Consider the following 17,989-nt stretch of genomic DNA (forward strand, 5'->3'; position numbering starts at 1 on the left):
CTGTGCTGTATAAACACGCCAGCTCTCAGTAACAGTCAGTGCTAAGGACTAAAGCAGCAGCCCTGCCCATCCTCGCCCCACCTTCACACAGTCATAAACAGAGATTTTGGGGGAGTGCTGAGTTGCGCTTTGGCGTGCTGCACTCGATGCGCCGCGCAGGGCGTTCACTGTCAGAGTCAAGACATTCCACTCAAACGCAAGGCTCACCGAGGAGACGACTCTGCGCGTCTCCGCACCTACTCCTCTCCCCTCTCTCCCTCTCTCTCTCTCTCTGAGCGGCTTCTCCCCTCTCTCAGCTCAGCCATGTTCTGTTTACATCAAGCACGCTTTGGGTTCAACGATTACCAGAGCGGCATGAATGCGCTGCATGTGCCAGAGCAGGGTAGCTAGGCTCAGGGCCGTTTGAGGGGACAACAACAATAAACCGCTGACAAGCACAGAGCAGCTCAGAATGGGTCTAAATAGGCTGGAATTTTGAAGACAGCACTTTGGAAAGAGTTGGGCATTCCAACAAAAGATAAGGGAGGAAAGAAATGAATGAAGAGGGCAGCCAAAGGCCTTTGTTTTATTTCAAAGTACAAGGCTGTTTCTGAGATTGTACAGTGCATAGATTATGCATGTCTGATAGGAATGAGGGACTTGTTAACACGGCTTAAAGTGGTGTTTGTGTGGTAAATCTGCGTGGTTCGATGCAGTCATTGTTGTCCTACCTTTTACTTCTGCCAATAGTTCGCTGGTGTTGAGCCTCTCCATCTTCTCTTTCCAGTCTTTAGAAAGAAGTTTCTCCATGCATGAGGATTCTAAAACAGAGAAGAAGACATTTTTAGAATTACTGAATAGTGCGTATGGCATTTAGTTTCTAGTTTCTTTAAATTTTGTGAATGTTATGAATCTCTAAGTCTGTTCACTTAAATGAAAATTAAAGGAAGATGATATGAGGTGGAAGAGAGGTATTTTATTAAAAGAGACTCAGTCTGACAGTTGAGAGATGAGCTAAGGCTGGAAGTGAGGAGGGAACAAGGCACTGTGGGGATAGCATAAGGGCAGAGACACACATTAAGTGGGAGGCAAAGAGTGAGACTGGGTACGTCCGAGCGTTCACATAGCTGCCAATGATGAAAACAATTAACATTTGTCCAGCAGACAATGAATCAGGGGAGGAATGGCCGCAATCTGCCATGCTGTCGCTGGGGTAGCTGATAAAGAACACACTGGGCCGGCCGACCCAGGCCTCCACCATCCCTGCGCTGCTTAGGGGTCAGCCTGTTCCCATCAAACACCAGCAGCACGAGAAAAGCCTCCACCCCTCCACCTTGAGACGCTGTCTCCGCAAACTGCCTCCAGTCTGAATCAGATTGAGACATGTAATGTCCAGTTTTTTTCTGGGAGAACAATTAATGTACTGTCTATTTGATGAATATAAAACAACTGTGCTGATTTCTATAGAAATTGTCCTCAGGCTTCATATACTGCCTGAGGATAATATCATTTGTTAAAATGTGTTTGCCTTGATTTGGATCAAAATGCACAACCAAAGCAGACACACTAATTATTACTAAAAAGCTCCAAGGCATAATAATGAATAGTCTAACCACATATCTAACAGTGGATTACTTATGAACATAGTTCTGACAACAAAATGACACAATTCATAAGCATGTTAATGTTTCAAATGATGCCACTGAGGAGCGTTTTTTCTCATTTTAATGCTGCTATCATGTGTCTTTGATTCCCTGTTGTGCATGATGTGAAATACAGAGAAACAGAAGGGTCTGTCACATGATCCAGTATTCTGGACTCTTCCAGTTTCACCATTATCATCCTTTGACATCAAACACAGGGAAGATTTATACAGTTTAGAATGTATACAAGCGTTGTTTCCTTTTATCCCGCTGTAACATCTCTTGCCCTGCGCTGCCACAAACCAAAAACTGTTAAACACTGACTTCAGAGGAACTTGGGAGTAACAGGGGGTCAGTAGTTCTTGTGGCCTTGTTTAAGGATGGCTTTCAGAGAGATCAAGCGGAGTGACCATTTTGTTTGATTGTCCACTTCCTCCGATGTGATGGGGGTCGACAGGACATCTTCAGCTCGGGGTCATTATAACATTACTTCTGCTTTATTGACTTTCCAATTCCCAACTCACAGTTTGTCCCCTTGACCCCAGAGAGGGAGAGAGAGAAAAGACTGTGTGTGTTGTGTGTGTTTGTGTGTGTTAACTCCCTCCATGGCACAAAGATCACAGATCTGAAAACAGGGGTTAAGGGCAGAAGGGAGTAGCAGAGCTCAGCTCATCTTCCCTGCACCTCACCCCTGGGTGAGACAGCTTCCTCTCCCAGAACAACAAACTCCTCTCGCATCATAATCCTCAGACAGACAGGACCACATCAGTACATGACATTTTCTCCCCTAAAGCACAGAAAAGGGCTTATTTTTAAAGAGGTGTAAAGAGGAATTAAACAAACACACTCAACATATGTTCATATGTACACATATGCTCCCTCTCCCTCTCTCTCTCACACACACACACTCACACACACACATATACACACACACTTTCATCACAGATGCTGCTCCAGCACTTGATCATTAAGGAATGCACCAACTGTTGGAGATAATATGGTGCCAGCTTCCATTCTACTCCAGTCCTCCCCCTCCCTTCCACCTCCCTCCCAGGAGAGCTGCCGCTCCCTCAATTCTCCATCCCCTCCGCTGGGCCAGACACGACCTGCCAAGTCCTCCAACAGGAGAGACTACAGCTGGAATGCACCGCTGTCCTCCCTGCCTTCCACCTGGGAGAGGTGAATAATGACCTGGATTAGTCTATAAAATAACTCTCAAACACCTTTCAGTGTTCAAACATTGTGGACAAAACAGGCAACCAAAAATGGATTTGGTGAAAGCAGAGCAAGTTTTGCGCAGGCGCTCTGAAGGAAAACAGTAAATGAGTCAGATGTCTGGCTTTTTTCAAAGCACCCTTCCACAGCCTATTTTTCAGAAGAATTTAGATTAATAGGAGGAATGCTATTTCAGTTTCTAAAATGCCTGTCTGTTTTCTCTGGAGAAATTATAGATGCCAATGGAAACACTGGTTAGTATCAACATAATAATTACTGTCAGGTTATGACACAGAGAATATCAAAAAAATTGACACACACTGTATTCACCATAAAATAACAAATTATTTATAATAAAAAATTCACACTTCACTGATTTCTCTAAGATGGGAAATGCTGGTAGATTTGCAAGTGAAAGGCAAACATAATTATTTAAGACAGTTAATGCAGAACCTCTGAAGTTTTTAGTGTAAAGAAAAGTTACACTCTTGTCCTCCTAAAGTAGGACATCACATACTGGGGAATTAGCTTAAACAAGAGAAGAGTCCAGTGAGTTTATTTTTATTTTCCTATGGGGGCTCTTAAATCTCTTGCACCCCCACCCTTTCCATTTCTTTCCCTCCCCCTCTCGAGATAAAATGCTCTGTGGCTGGGGAGCAGGCCATTCAGCTGGGATGAGAATGGAATGAAAACAATAGCCCTTATCAGGCTCTTATTTACATTTTCCCAGCGTCCCTGCAGTAGACAGCTTGGCTTGTCACCAAGCCCAGATCGCCCCACTGGACCCAGACCAACTTCCTCCAGCCCCAGCGATTCCAATGGTCCCTATGGACCCTTGCCTGGCACAGACCCCTTCCACTCTGCAGCTAGCACAGATAGCAACATACAAGACAAAACTACTGGGGTGTGCGTCCAAGACGTGTTCCCATTGAGAGGGGAATGGTTTCTGGACTACTAAGCCCGTCTGGGTCTCATTGTCTCTTCTCTGGGGCTGGTGCTGCAAAATGCACTGAACCCTTTCTTTTTGAGAGTTTCCGAGTGGCATCCAGAAGAAAGTGAATCGTCATCACTGATTTAATGCTGCCAAATTCAATATATCTATCTCAGTCTATCTCCTATCAGTCCTGTCATCTCGGTATACAGCTTTCCCTATGCAGGTATTTTGTGATTGTATTAATGTGGGTGAACAGGCACAGGGATTGAGACACCTAAAGCTAAGATTAGTTGGCTAGATTAGGCTACAGCTTTTTTTTTTTTTTTTTTAACTGTATTGAAAACAAAGCTAATGATCCTCATAAATCTCAACAAAAGAATGTTTCTAGGTTGATGTGTGACATAAACAAAGCTTTCAGCACCTGGCAGTCAGGGCTGCCAGAAGATCATGTTCACTGTAAACCACAGTAGTGAAGCTAAGAGGCAGGTTACCACAAACTATCTGTCCTAATCTGTACCGACTGACTCGCTGACAGTCTTGAAGGGAAATATGGATATGTTATGATTTCTGTTCTCTGTCTGTTTCTCTGTGTGTTTCTGTGACATTTTAATTCAACAACTAATCATCAAGTTCGCTCTTTATTGTTCACATTGTGAGACTAAATACTTTTATTAAATTGAGTGCTAGTTAGCTATAAAAGAAGCGAAGGTAGAGGGAAAGTCGTTTGCTAATTTCAGTTTTTATTGCTGCTCTAAACAGAGTAGTTCATTCAGATGATCATTGCCAACTGTAGAAAAGCTCAAATCACTGAGTGAAACACCAAATAGACAAATAAACAGAGTTACAAACAAATCAAGTCTTGTCACTTTGGAATTGGATTGAATGGCAATAAAGCAGATCTTAAAAATTCATGACATACTAATTTTCAAATGGCTCTCCAGATTGGAGATATGAAGTGCAGTGTGTATATCAAAGTTCACAAATATACCAGCACTGCATGGGCAAAAAGGCCATCTTCACTTTTACATATTAATGTTTTCACACTCTTTAAAAGGTTTAATCTGTTAAAATTTGTTGATGCAACAAACCACGCCATCATGTTTCAAAAGGCCGTGACTGCTTCAAAGCTCAAAAATGGTTTGTTACAACATGCAGCAGTGGGTGTTTTATTACCCTGTGTTGTCAGCAATGAAAACGTTTCAACTGTCTGCCACCACATTCTGAGCTTCTCTGTGTGCACTATTCTCCCGGGAGAAAGATGATACTTGTGTTTGAGTGTTTGTTGTGTTGAAAAGCCGTTGGCAGAGAAAAGAGGGCTATCTAGGAGAGTTGAATCAGCCGTAAGTCATGGATAACCGACTACGAGACCTCCCCTTTAGCATTGGCCTTGTATATCAGCTGTCCCAGCCTCAAGGGAAACATGTAATTACCAAATCAATGATCAACTGACACTGACCATATACATAATTTCCTCCCCAGAATGCAGAGGCCTGTACAGTGGGGCAAACAGGGAAACAGTGCTGTTTGCAGTGAAGGGCAGAGAAACAGAGGAAATGGGGCTTAGAGTCTCTAAACAAGCTTCAGCCTGAACGGAGCACATTTTTTACAATTTGTCATAATCCAGTTATAGTCCAGAACCAAAACCTCCACAGAGCCCTGAACTGGGCATTAGGAAGAACTCTGAACTGCAGTAACAAAACTGAAGAATGCAGCATTTAAAAGAATATGTGAATAAATGAGAAGTGACTCTAAGCAGTGACGTGAAATGAAAATGATTTCTTGTCACAATTTAAACACACAGAATAGCTCTGCAAAACATGAAGTATTAAAACTACAGTTGCAAAACATTGAAATGAATGTGTTGGAAAATGGTCATATCCTGCATACTGTACGGTCACAGTACATGTGTTCAGCATTTTTGTGAGAGCTGAAAATAACTTTCTTTTTCCTTTGGAGTCTTATCAAGGAAATATAGTTGTTCATTATGACAGATGAATGGTGATGATTCGTGTAGTCTGGACATCCTATAAGCTAACAGGTCTAACAAAGTAAACAAGTGGATGAGGAATATGCAGCATCATTTAGATTGAAAATGACACAAATCACTGTTATTTTGATGATTTGCACTGTAGTAAATTATGCGTTAATGACTCCACTATATGATATTAGTGCTTTTAATTTACTTCAGTATGGTGATTGTATTACATGATTACACATGTTACAGCTATGTGTCTGGATTCTAAAACATAAAGAAAAGTGGAAAGTCTTAAATAGCTTTTTAAAAAGCTCTTAAATCTCACTCCTACATTCAGTGTTAGAGCATATTTCTTTAATTCAGGCATAAATTTCTATCTCGAAGATAAAACTCTCAGAATCTCAGTCAGACAATGATAGGCTGACGTCTAATTTCCCATCCACTCTGCACTGCACGGGAAACAAATCAAAAGTCGAGATTGATAAAAAAGAAAATGACTGTGACACACTCCAAGGAGTCCTTTGAATATCTTAATCACAGACACACTAAAAACAAGACCCCATCATCACAGCAAATAAAACATAATAATTACAAGAGGCAGGCAGGGAAGTGAAATGCAGAGAGAAAACATGTTTTTGTCATTCAGCCGGTAGTCCCTGAGACAACAGCTGTTGGATGCTGCAAATACTCCTGAAGTCTCCATAATCATGGCGTTATTGAAGTGAGGACAAAAAGGGCACTAATTGCAAGGGAGCAATCGGAACGCAATAGGTTATACACCCGGGTGATGCTGCACAATGCAAACGCTAAAGAGGGAGCTGAGGGGAAAAAAAACCCTTCTGAGCACAACAGTGCGTTGTCGCTCATTTTCAGGCAATTACCTTTCCTCGTTGTCAACAGTTTTAATAACCTCTACCATTTCCAGAAGACTTTTTTGGTGCAGTTAAATAAATCCAGCTTTTTAATATGTAATTACTAGTGCTGGCATGCATAAATAAAGAGGTCCAGCTCCTTGTGACATGTCAGTATATTGTGGAGCACCTGCACCTCGTGGTGGGCTTTCTTTAACTGACACCTAATCATTATTCCACTTGGTGAACATCTCTGTTAGTCACCTTTAGTCTTTCCGGTTTGGTCATGTAAACAGTTGCTATAAATATACTGTAGGGAACGATGAGAGGTGCTTCATCTGAGGGTTGCGACAGGGAGCACATCGTCTGCTCCAATACTTCTTGATTTTCCTCCATCCTATTTTCCTTTCTTCATACTGTACCCCCTTTACTGTATCTTCAGCATAATGACATCATCTGCCTGTCTGCATGTAATTTTGCATCAGCTGCCAGTATCAGTTGTCAGCTTCTGGCAGGGGTTGTGGGTCAGGAGACGTTTTTCCTGATAAGTCAGAGGCCTCTTTTTCAACAGGAGGTGAGAGCAAATCAACAGTTTAATACAAATTAATTACTGTAGTTTACAGCAAAAACAAATTCAATTCAGTGCTTTCTTTTTAGTACTTTGTTTCTTTGATGTTTTATGATTTGTGGTTGCCTCCAGCAAATCTAATTCCATTCCCTGTATTCATCCTGTTAGCAAGTTGCAGAGATAGATACCAAGTGGACTGAAAGACCTCGACACACACAACCATAGGTCAAAACTATTACAAAGTGTGCAATTTTAAGCAGGCAACTTTGCTTTAGCTTTAGCTTTTACTTAAACTAAACATGCTGGCCTAAGTGACTAGGAACCTTTCCTCTATCCTTTCCTTTATCTGCACTGACCACCGCGTTAATCCCACAGTGTTGACCTGGCCATTCTGAGAAGCCGTATACACACACAGCACCCTGACCTCCCTAAATAGGACATGTGTCTATCAAGCATATATGAATTAACCATCCCCAAGAGGCTTCACCTCCTGAGCTGAGCAGCATGTGACCTCTCCCAATCCATTTTACTGCGGCACTCTGTGGCAATCAGGCTTGAATTATTAAAGTGAGCAGTGAGCAATGATCAATTCATTGCGGCCCTTGCTCGCAGACTGCCGGGCCGTACTTCAGCAGAAATGACATTGAGAACACTTGAGTATGCTTCCAGACAATGCACATAAATGTGAAATATGTCAGACCCAATATGTCAATAATCATAACTGTACAGGCTGAGGCCATGTCCAGGCTAATCCCACAGAAATGCTGTTAGATGACTGTGGGGTGAGCAGCTGATTCCTTACAAATGTTTTCTTGAGAGAAAGAGTGGCAGAAGTTGAGGGGCAGACGAGAGGCTGGTGCACAGCATGCTGATAACTGCTGTGCATCACTAACTTCTGTACAGTACTTCCTGGGAGAAGGCCTTTGTTATAAATGTTACTAATAAATATTCTCTGCATTTTTTTCTTACATATCTTGAAGAAATACTTTGTAGGGCAGGAGCCAGAAAAAGCCAAGATTCAAAGTCAAATTGCAGCCTTAACCCCCCCCCCCCTTCCGCAGCCTTTATCTACACAAATTAGAGAGGGGGGAAAACAAAAGCAAAGAAGTTGAAAGAGAGAAAGATTGCAGGGAAGTCTGCAACTTAAGAAACCTGGAAGTAGGAGGAGGGCAAGGAAAAAAAATCCAATCAAAACTTGGTGAGGAGGAGATGAGGAGCCAAGATAAACCAGTACTCAGAGCCCCCAAAACTGCAATCTCCCCTTAAGCCGGAGAGTGGCAGCTGGCAGAACAGCTGGTGAATAGGATTAATGTCAGAAGAATGAAATAAAACTCAACATATGTCCGAGCCTGAGGTGTTGGGACTGTGCGTGATTGTGCCCCCGATGGATGCCATGTGTGCAGCTGGAAGGAGCTGCTGTGCTGCTTCGCTCTCTACCCCACAAGGTCACTTTTAAGAACTAGGACCATTAAATGCTTGGATAGCAAAATGAACTTTTCATTCCCTCTCCTCTCCCTTCCTTTGCTTTAAAGTCTCTATTCAGGCAGCAGAGGGAGTCTATTGAACACAGCTATCAATACAATGCACTCTAAAATTCATCAGGGAAACAGACAATTGCTACTTTAATTAAATTAAAGAAACTTAAATAGCACATGTAAGAGGAACCAGACAAGGTCAAAGAGAAGGGGTTTTATTAAAAATAGAGCAAGGTAAAACACAAGTGATTTTTTTTAACACAATTGTTTGTGATTTAACAATAAACAGCCTAATAAAGCCTTTATTAAAGCACAGAGCCCTAAAATGTCTTAAAGGCAACATTATTATTTTTTTTTTTAGACAGAGATATAATGTGTCTTCTACGCCTGTTTGGTTTATTAGTACTTCTGGAATCTCAGAGATTCTGATGAGGGGATCAGCACTTGTGGAGATGAACATTACGAGGAGAAATATGTGGACTTGATTTCAATTTATAATTTCCATTTGATGTCGGTAATCATTAGGGTCCACACACTGTAATAAATTATAATAATTTCACACAAAAATTAAATTACTGGGTACCTTGCATTGGAGAGATTTTTTTGGGTACCCTGCAATTTAACTGTCAGATATAAACTTGCCTGCTAATCAATGCTCGAAAACATTCACATTTATTCATCTATGTTAAATTAATAGATGTGTGAAGAAAACGTGGAGTACTGTGATCATGGCTGTTCAGTGTGATTTAGTAAATTAATGGGTGTCTGACTCTACAAGGACAAAAAGAGACTAATAGGATCCACATGAATGCATTACAATTTGCAGTGAAGCCAAGTGTCTGGTATAGACATCGAAACTTTATTTCATCATAAATGCTGGACGATGGCGATGCGCTTCAGAGATTGAACCATGAGATGAGATATTAAAAAAGCACAAATTACAAGAATAAGCTGTGTAATATACTGTGCTTTTGGTAATACAGCATACTGTAAATGTGTTGAATGTGTGTGTGGATAAACTGTATAGTTTAAGTAAATGACAGATTTTGAAGGAAAAAAAGAAAATCTAAACTCACGTTATTAATTAGGGCATTATTAATTTCTAGTTCTGCAGTTTGGCTTTCTCATTTTCAGAAGTTATTTATTGAGGCTCACAGCCAACTTTGTTTACTAAGATGCCAGAGTTCAGGATGCACACACACACACACACGCATACACACACTGTTTACTGGAGTATAAGACCAAAGGTCACTATTTTTAGATTATGTTGTTCAGTCCCTGAGAAAAAAAAGGAGATGCATGCACACAACTAAAAACTCTTAAAATTCAAAGGTTTCAGTCGTCTTTTGTAACATTGTGGCATCATACTATAATTAACATCTTTACAGCTTGATCAACACAGTTACTGAGCAAATAAAATTAAGCAGAAACTTAAAAATGAATGTTTGTGCACTGTGTTATTGTGAATCTTGCCTTGCCACTGGATAAAGAAATGAAATAACCATAGTACTTCTAAAGGTTAAGCATTCCAACTCCTAGAAAACCCCTTTTATTTGCCCACAGCTAAGTGTCTCAATGTGCTGTTCAAGTTGGTTCAGCAACAATAGAAGCTGTATTTTTCTATTCAGTCGGCCCATTCCCTTTCTGTGGGATACAGAGCCATACGGACTGAGACCTGCTGGGCAAAGATGGAGAAATTTGCTTCTCATGAGCGACTGAGCTCATTGGTCCAGCTCACAACGGGGAAGCTAACAACAGGCTTACAGTATTGGCTTTGTTAAAGAAAGAGTGCCACCCACCCAGAAAAAAATGACAAAGAAGGAGGAAAGAGGAAGATGGGGTGTGCAGTAAAGGTTATAGGAAGTAAAATGATTGTATAGAGCCTAATGACCCACTTTTCCTATGAACAGTTTTATGTTAATTAGAACAAGAATTACAAAAAGCCTTATAAAGTACTTATAAACTACTCGTCCGGTGCAGACTTGAAAATTATACCTGAGGTATTTTCAAAGAGAGATGACGTCTGTAAAATGATTATCATCATTGGCGCTGAGGCTGTGCAGTGCAATAAAACACATTTCTATTCGTTTCTTCTGACATGCTCATCACATCTCCTGGCACATGTACTGTTATTGAACAAGGAGAAAAAAAAGCATTGAGTGGGAGGAAACATCTGTTTCATCGTGACTGATTAAAGAGTCTCTTTGTTCAAGAGGCAACTCGTCAAAGTTTTGGTGTAAGACATTCACGCTTGCTGTTGGGGGGAAAAACAATGCAAATATGTTAATAGGCTGCACCTACGCTAGTTGTCATGTTTGCTTGTATCAAGGCGGATCTCTTGGCTGGATGGCTGACGTACCTCTGACTTACAGAACAAGACTGCAATGTGCTCTGAAATCATTAGCAGGCCACAGAGGCTGTCTGTGCCCAGGGTGTGAGTTACACTCGCACTATTTTGATCCTTGGTCAGATGACACCGGCTCTTTTGTCAAGTTATGTGTGGAGAATGCTTGGGAGCTGAATGCCACAGCTAGGACAGTGATACTGAGCTGGCACACAAGCCTCCCAGTGTAACCCTACTGCAGGCGCACACACACACACACACACACACAGCAGGACATGTGCCCTCCCTCTGCCCCCCATCCCATTGTGGAATAGCCCCTGTTCTTCCCATTTCTGACAGGCTCAGCCCCTCCCCCTCCACTCTCTTGACTATATGAGCTTTTTCTGCCTATGTTCCTCTTCATGCTCCTTTTGACTGAAGAACCAGGCTGGTATTTCCCAATTCTAGGCTTCACGGCCCAATGACAAATATAGTAGCATGAGTGGCTTCTGCCTTCTTATGTGTCAGCATTTCACCATCTCTGTGCCCCTCCAAATACTGCGGCGTCACATAAAACAGTCAAGCCATTACAAACTGCTGCTGATTTAATCATCCAGTCATTCACATACAAAACAGAAATGAATCTATTGTTTTTCTTCTAAAAGCAAAAACCTGTTTTCAGTGATGTCACTGACTGCATTTATATACTGTTCATTATAAATGCAGCAGAGGAGACATACCTACAACCAGTGTGTGGGTGTGAGAGTATATAAAGACAAACAAGCCTCTGTGCAACCCTGGCTGTGATTTGTCTCTCAGAGACACCCGTTTCCTCCTATCAAGGGGTTCCTGTGCAGCCAGTAAGCCAGGATCACAATGGGAGTTTTGTGCTGCATGGGTGCAGGGGGACACACTCAACAGCTGAAACCCAGGAAGATGGCCCCTGGAATGCTCCACAGCAGTTGCTACTGTTGACTAATCGGAATATGAGAACTGGGGAAGGTGATCTTGAATGCAAAGAATTGCACATTGAAAAAGCAGCTGCTTGTTTTGTCATCTGAATGACCAAGACAGCAGAACTGGTTCCCATTTTGAAAGGGGCAACAAAATCTACATCTTAGCTTGTGTAAAGTGAAACCTGTGTCGGCCTCCACCGTCCTATGGGGACGTGCCTGTGTTATGTGAGGGCTCTGTTTTGGAACAGATAGTAAATACATAATTCAGCAGTGGACTAGGCACTCTGGGCTCCCTGTTCCCTTCATACAGCCACTCCATTTAGCCCTGGGCTCTGATCTCAGCCTGGCAGAGGAGCAACTTTGTCACTGGAGGATAAGACAGGGTGGGAGACAAAAATCATAGGTGGAGGGATTTGTTTCAAGTAAGGGCGACAAGATGGCGGAGGGGAGGGGGCGGAAAAGGGGGAGAAAAAAGTATGGAAAAAACGGAAAAGCAAAAAAAAAAAAAAAAACAAACAAAAAACTGGAGGACAAGGAAAAGGATGGGAAAGTGAGATTAGGGAGGAGTGAGGGACAGGGTATTTTTTGTGAAAGTTCACATGTCAGGCTGGCAGGCTGCCCGCGGCATACAGCCGAAAAATCTATTTAACGTCTGCTTCACAGGGTGACAAGAGGGTTGATTGGCAGAGAGCAGAGAGCCGCTTTTGATCATGTGTCCTAACAAGCGATTCCAGCTCATGTCTCTTCAGCCTGAACAGATCTACATTACCTATTCAAACAAAAGTGACAGACCAGAGCGCTGCTCCGCTGGGCTGGTACACCACGCCACAGGCCAAGAGAGAACACACACACACACACACACACACACAGGAAGGCCCCCACTGACACATACAGTATATGCAAGCATGCACACACACACACACACACACAAAACTGTATCGGCTACTTGATCAAATAGATTATTTGCATCAAGATATGTAGCTTGCTCAAATCATGTTGACAGAATAAACAACAGATTATTAAAGGAAATGGGAACATGGCGCACAGGAGCCATGGTGGTTCTTGACTGATGTTCGGCCAGTGTGTGTGTCCTGCCAGGAGGGTCCCGGCCTTACGCTGTCCGGCAGGATGCTGCACTCAGAGGCAGCATAGAGCTATGTGTGAAGAATGCCTCAAAATCTGCAACCAAGGCAACTGGATCTCCAGCCCTCATTGCATATGCATAGAGTCAGAGGCTCATGCTCAGATCATTATAACAAAGATTCCTATTAATTAGGTGGGATAAAGCAGAACCAGATGACATGGCAGCTGGGATGAGAGGAGAGGGGAGAAGGGAGGGAACTAAAAGAGGAGGGGAGAAAGTGCATCAGTCTGTTTGGGGGGGAGGGGAGGATTTATAAAAAAATATATATAATGCATAATACATACTGCATGATATGTAATTTAACCTCAGAAACACTTTCAAAAATGATTTTAAAATGTGACATTTAAACTAAATAAATTTCCACAAATAAATCCATTGGTGCTATTAAGCACCTGCATCCAATTTCCAGTGAGCCTCCGTGTAGAGTCAGCAGGGGCTGTGACACTGACAGCGGACAGTGTTACAACAGAGTCAAGAGTTCATCAGTGCTAATCAGACCACAGGCTTAGAGCTGATCCTATTCTCTTCCAAAGCTTTCACCCATCCCTGAATCTCATTACATGGCCTGTTGTAATAGAGGATAATGACCTGGGGCTACACGCACAATGCTGATCACTCCCTCACACTCAACCTACTGCACAGTCATTATACAGTGATAATACACAACCTCGCCAGGGGGATTACATGTACAAATAGAGGAGAGGTGATGAAGGCAGAGGGAGAGGAAGAGATGTCTAAGTGGTAACACGGAAGCACATACAGTACACACATAACCCTGTGCTCCAACACAATTACCTCACAGTGGCAGGTCGTGTTGTGCTATTTTATGTTCCGAGCAATGGTTAGGTTACCTGCCGCTGTAATGGGGAACTCTTTTCTCTGTAGTCATTAAATATCCTTCGACCTGAGATTAAAAGGGGGTTGCAGTTTGGAATGGTGAATGGTGGTATGGCTCCCCTTTGCTAAGCTAATTAGCCATGACGCTGTCAAAGGGCTCCAGGTGTTGAATATTCTGCTTGAGCAGCTACTGTAACCACTCTAACTGGTCTAAAAAAGCTGCAGTCTTAAGGAAGGGCATTGTCTTTCTGTGTATTTTAGACGTAATAAATTTGACCCTTTATGTGTCTGTGCCTGATTCTCTAAAATGAGAGCCAGAAAATGTTGGGCTATTGATATTTATAGATTATAGCTATAGATTATAAGCAAAAAGTCTCTGACATGGTCAGTTTACCAGCTGTATCAAATGTCCTCAGACCACACCTGTTCACAAACTGGATGACCCTGGATCACATGCAGTGCTGTTTTCTCAACAGCATCCAGGGAAGTGAGCCAGAACAGTATACTGTGGGTCTAGAAACCGCAGTTATTATAGTCAACAATAGTAAATACACGAGAAAGGAGCACTTGATTTGCAAGAACAGAATAAATTCATCACAACAGAACACTGAAACATTTCTAAAATGACAAAACATGTTTTTTACGTCTCTCACATTTGGAAGATTTCTTTACTCATCAGACCAAAAAGAAAGGACGAGACTGCCTCTGTTTCAGCATACCACTCAATAACACGTAGATGACAAAAGATACATAACTGCATTCAATTCAGTGCTGGTTGTACTGGCACGGACTCAACAAGTAGATAATGAACCCAGGAAAATCCCTAAAAGCTAAGACAGGAAGCTGAAACCCAATTACTCGTCCTTGTCTTGGGGACGATCATAAAGACTCAACACACAAAGTATTTCTGTGTTGACTTGCACGGTATTGATTCATACTTTAGTGCATTATATAAAACTGTTCTAATTGCATGTGAATCAAATCAAGGTCACCTTGGCTTTTTATAATGGTGGCTATTTTTCTTTTTCCCCTAATACTTTATACTGACATTTTTAACTCTTGACAAGCGCTGTCTGGAGACTTATCCATAAATAATGCATTTACAATACCTAGTAAATAAACATGGGGCACAATCGTTAGCCCTGCTGGCAACTGGGCCTAATAGAGCTTTTACAGCAAAGGTGACTATTCAGCTAAATGCAGTGCTCGCTGCTGGGAGAACATTTTCATTCATTAGCACAGTCACAAGCACTTAAAGCACTTTAAGGACCAGAAATGGAGAGGAAGGGTGGAAGGATAGAGAGGGTGAAAGGGTACAAATATATAGAGATGAAGGGATGGAGGAGTGATATGTACAATACTGAGCACTGCCTCTATTGTTATAGTGTTCAAAGCATCATGGCCAATAATTTTCTTTGAATGAAAACTGCAGTATTATTAGAGGAAAATATTACTAGTTATTAATTTATTTGCTCCATATTTTCCACTTAGCCCTAACCATTCAGATACTGTACTGTACTGTATGTTTAGTTTCATTTTTTACTGAAAAGGTGAGACATCTGGCTTTGGGGATTCTGCCACCACAAGAATACACTGGATGGTGATTAGAATTTTATTTCTGGTTCTTGCAGCATTAAAAAAAAAAAACCATACCTCTAACCCTAAAAAACTCAAGGTAAAAAAGCACCAAAACAGCTAATAAAATCAGTCAACAATATTTGGATACCCTTTTTAACCCAAAGCCTCCACAGGCATTAACATCACTTTAAGTGGAATTTCATGTTCCATACACAATATTGTACCACAGACCATTTGTTTCCCTCTACACTTGAGGTCAAGGCGCTTATCCTCAGTACATGTGGACAATGAACTTTCTCGACCAGACAAGCAAGCCCAGAGAAGAATGGTAGCAGATGGTGAAGAGTCTCTCAGGACCTCGGTGATCCCGACCAGGCAGGCTCCAAAGCAGCAGAATTAGACACAACAGTTGTCATACTTATATTTAGCTCATCTGTTGCTTGTGCCACATTAGCTACATCATTAAGACAACAAATGGCTTCTCAAACCTTCTTGTATGTTCTTTAATAGGATAATCCTGGCCCTTTTCAATTTCCAACTGTGTCTCACTCCGTAAACAAAGACATTAGATTATGATTTGTCGAAGGTTTCTGTGAGGTTTTCCTTTGGCATTTTCTAAGAGTCCCTCTCCCTCCATTTTACAGTAATCACTGATCATCACCACTGAAGCTTTCTCAAGTGCTCTCAGGAATAGAGTATCTCTCAGTTCCTGCAGCTTGGGGACAGCATACTGAACTTTGTGAGCCTCTTGTCTTCTGCTGTGGTCCCTGCTCAGAAACTAATTTCCTGCAACAAGGGAGTTTATTTTGGTGGCGATGATACGCAGAGCATGAGGCAGACCAAGTCTCTATTATTAACAGGAGATTAAAACAGCTGTATGGTACTCTAAAGCACCCTCTACTCCCTGCGCTAACATACGGCCCTGGATTACAAGCTGCACTTGACCATTTAAATTACTGCAACAACCAGCCTTCACCAGCTGGGGCTCATTACCATAACACCCGCCGCTGCTACAAAGAGCACTGACAATCTTGCCCTGAAAATCAATTCTGCAAGAAACAAGACACATATGAAATATATTTTTACCTCAGAGTCAAAGAGAGAAAGAGTAGCAGAATCGCTTTACTTTTTTTAACTAACCAAAATTTGGCCAGTCGGCGCTGTGGGCAGCCAGAGCTACGCACAATGGCAAGAATCCTGCGGAAAACTACAGCATTCAAAAGAAACGCTTATGAAACTGGGGAAAGCATGAAAACTTCTAACAGAGACACATGTATCTGCTGCATCAGAGCAATTATTATGATATTATTTTGATTTAGTTTTATCATTTTTTTTTTTTGGTAAATTGCCAATATGAGTGGTAATAAATATAAGTAATATAAAAAGTACTGATTACAGTATAAATAGCTTCAATAGGCATGAAGGGTAAAGAAAAGCTGGCATGCTTATGTGCACCAGTGTATTTTGTGTGTTTATTGCTTCAAATACAGTTTGACATTTGTTGATCATTTTTATGCATTTCAATAATCCAACCTTTTCAGTTTTTATAATGTTTTCCAGTTCAGATGTTCAGATGAAGAAGGGCCGGCTGTTCTGTCTTCTCTTATCCAAACTACCCCTGAAAATAATCAGTCCCCATATCACAATGTGGCTAAATGATTATCTTGGTGAGGGAGGCCTGTGATGCTCTGATACAAAGATCACCAAACGAACACTTAAAAAAGAAGTGGCAAATTATTTTTAGGCTAACAGAGGTCTAATTTATTCGTCTGATGAAGTGCTTAAGCTAAGAGCTCCCCAGACACTAAATGAGACACATGCATTCCCAAGGGGGTTTAACATTTGATTGGATGTAGTTATATTACTACAGCCCTAATTAAGAAGGGGGATGTGTTTCAGCAGCTCTTTCAAATATTTGTTTTTCCGCCATACTCTTGATAGACTGCAGGCTGTGGGAGGGAGAGCCGAGCAGGGTGAAACCGGGTGCAGATTATGACAAAGACCTAACAGCCTTATCACTGAAAAGATTTTTTTTTTTTTTTTTTTTTTTTGGCAAGTAATTGTAAGGAAATAAAAACTCTGAAATCTTCATGGTGGGCTAAATAAGACAGATTAATTCACTGATTAATTGTTCACTCAAAACAGGTAAAACCTACGAGAAGGACTTGGGTTGTTTGTGGGTAGCAAACTTTGATGAACAACTGTGCAGAGCGAAAAGTGTTCTGTGTAGCAAAATAAAGAGAGGTAATGTTCCTGGCATCAGGTCAGCACTATGAGTTTTATAGTCAAAGAGTTTGCCTTGGCATGGGAGAAGACCACACTTATGCTGAGGTGCACTGCCACACAGTCTTTGTCACATTGGAAGAGGTTCAGAACAAACTGGAAACACTGTAACGTCAGTATTCCCAGCCTGTGTGTTCCCGCATGAGTGTGTGAGATGGAGAGATACAAGAGGAAAGAGGTGGACAGTCAGAAAGCCAGAAAATTCTAAAAAGAAAAGAGGGAAAATTT

The 17,989-nt window shown here is 41.6% G+C and overlaps 1 protein-coding gene across 1 annotated transcript in view; it reads right to left on the reverse strand.

Moving 5' to 3' along the window:
* sox6 (SRY-box transcription factor 6) overlaps positions 1–17,989 on the reverse strand; it is a 133,827-nt gene that overhangs the window by 65,474 nt on the left and 50,364 nt on the right. The window contains 1 exon segment of the mRNA XM_018684989.2: positions 711–800. Coding sequence (XP_018540505.1) covers positions 711–800 — 90 coding nt within the window.

Source organism: Lates calcarifer, linkage group LG2 (assembly GCF_001640805.2).
Source record: "Lates calcarifer isolate ASB-BC8 linkage group LG2, TLL_Latcal_v3, whole genome shotgun sequence".
Taxonomy (NCBI): Eukaryota; Metazoa; Chordata; class Actinopteri; family Centropomidae; genus Lates; species Lates calcarifer.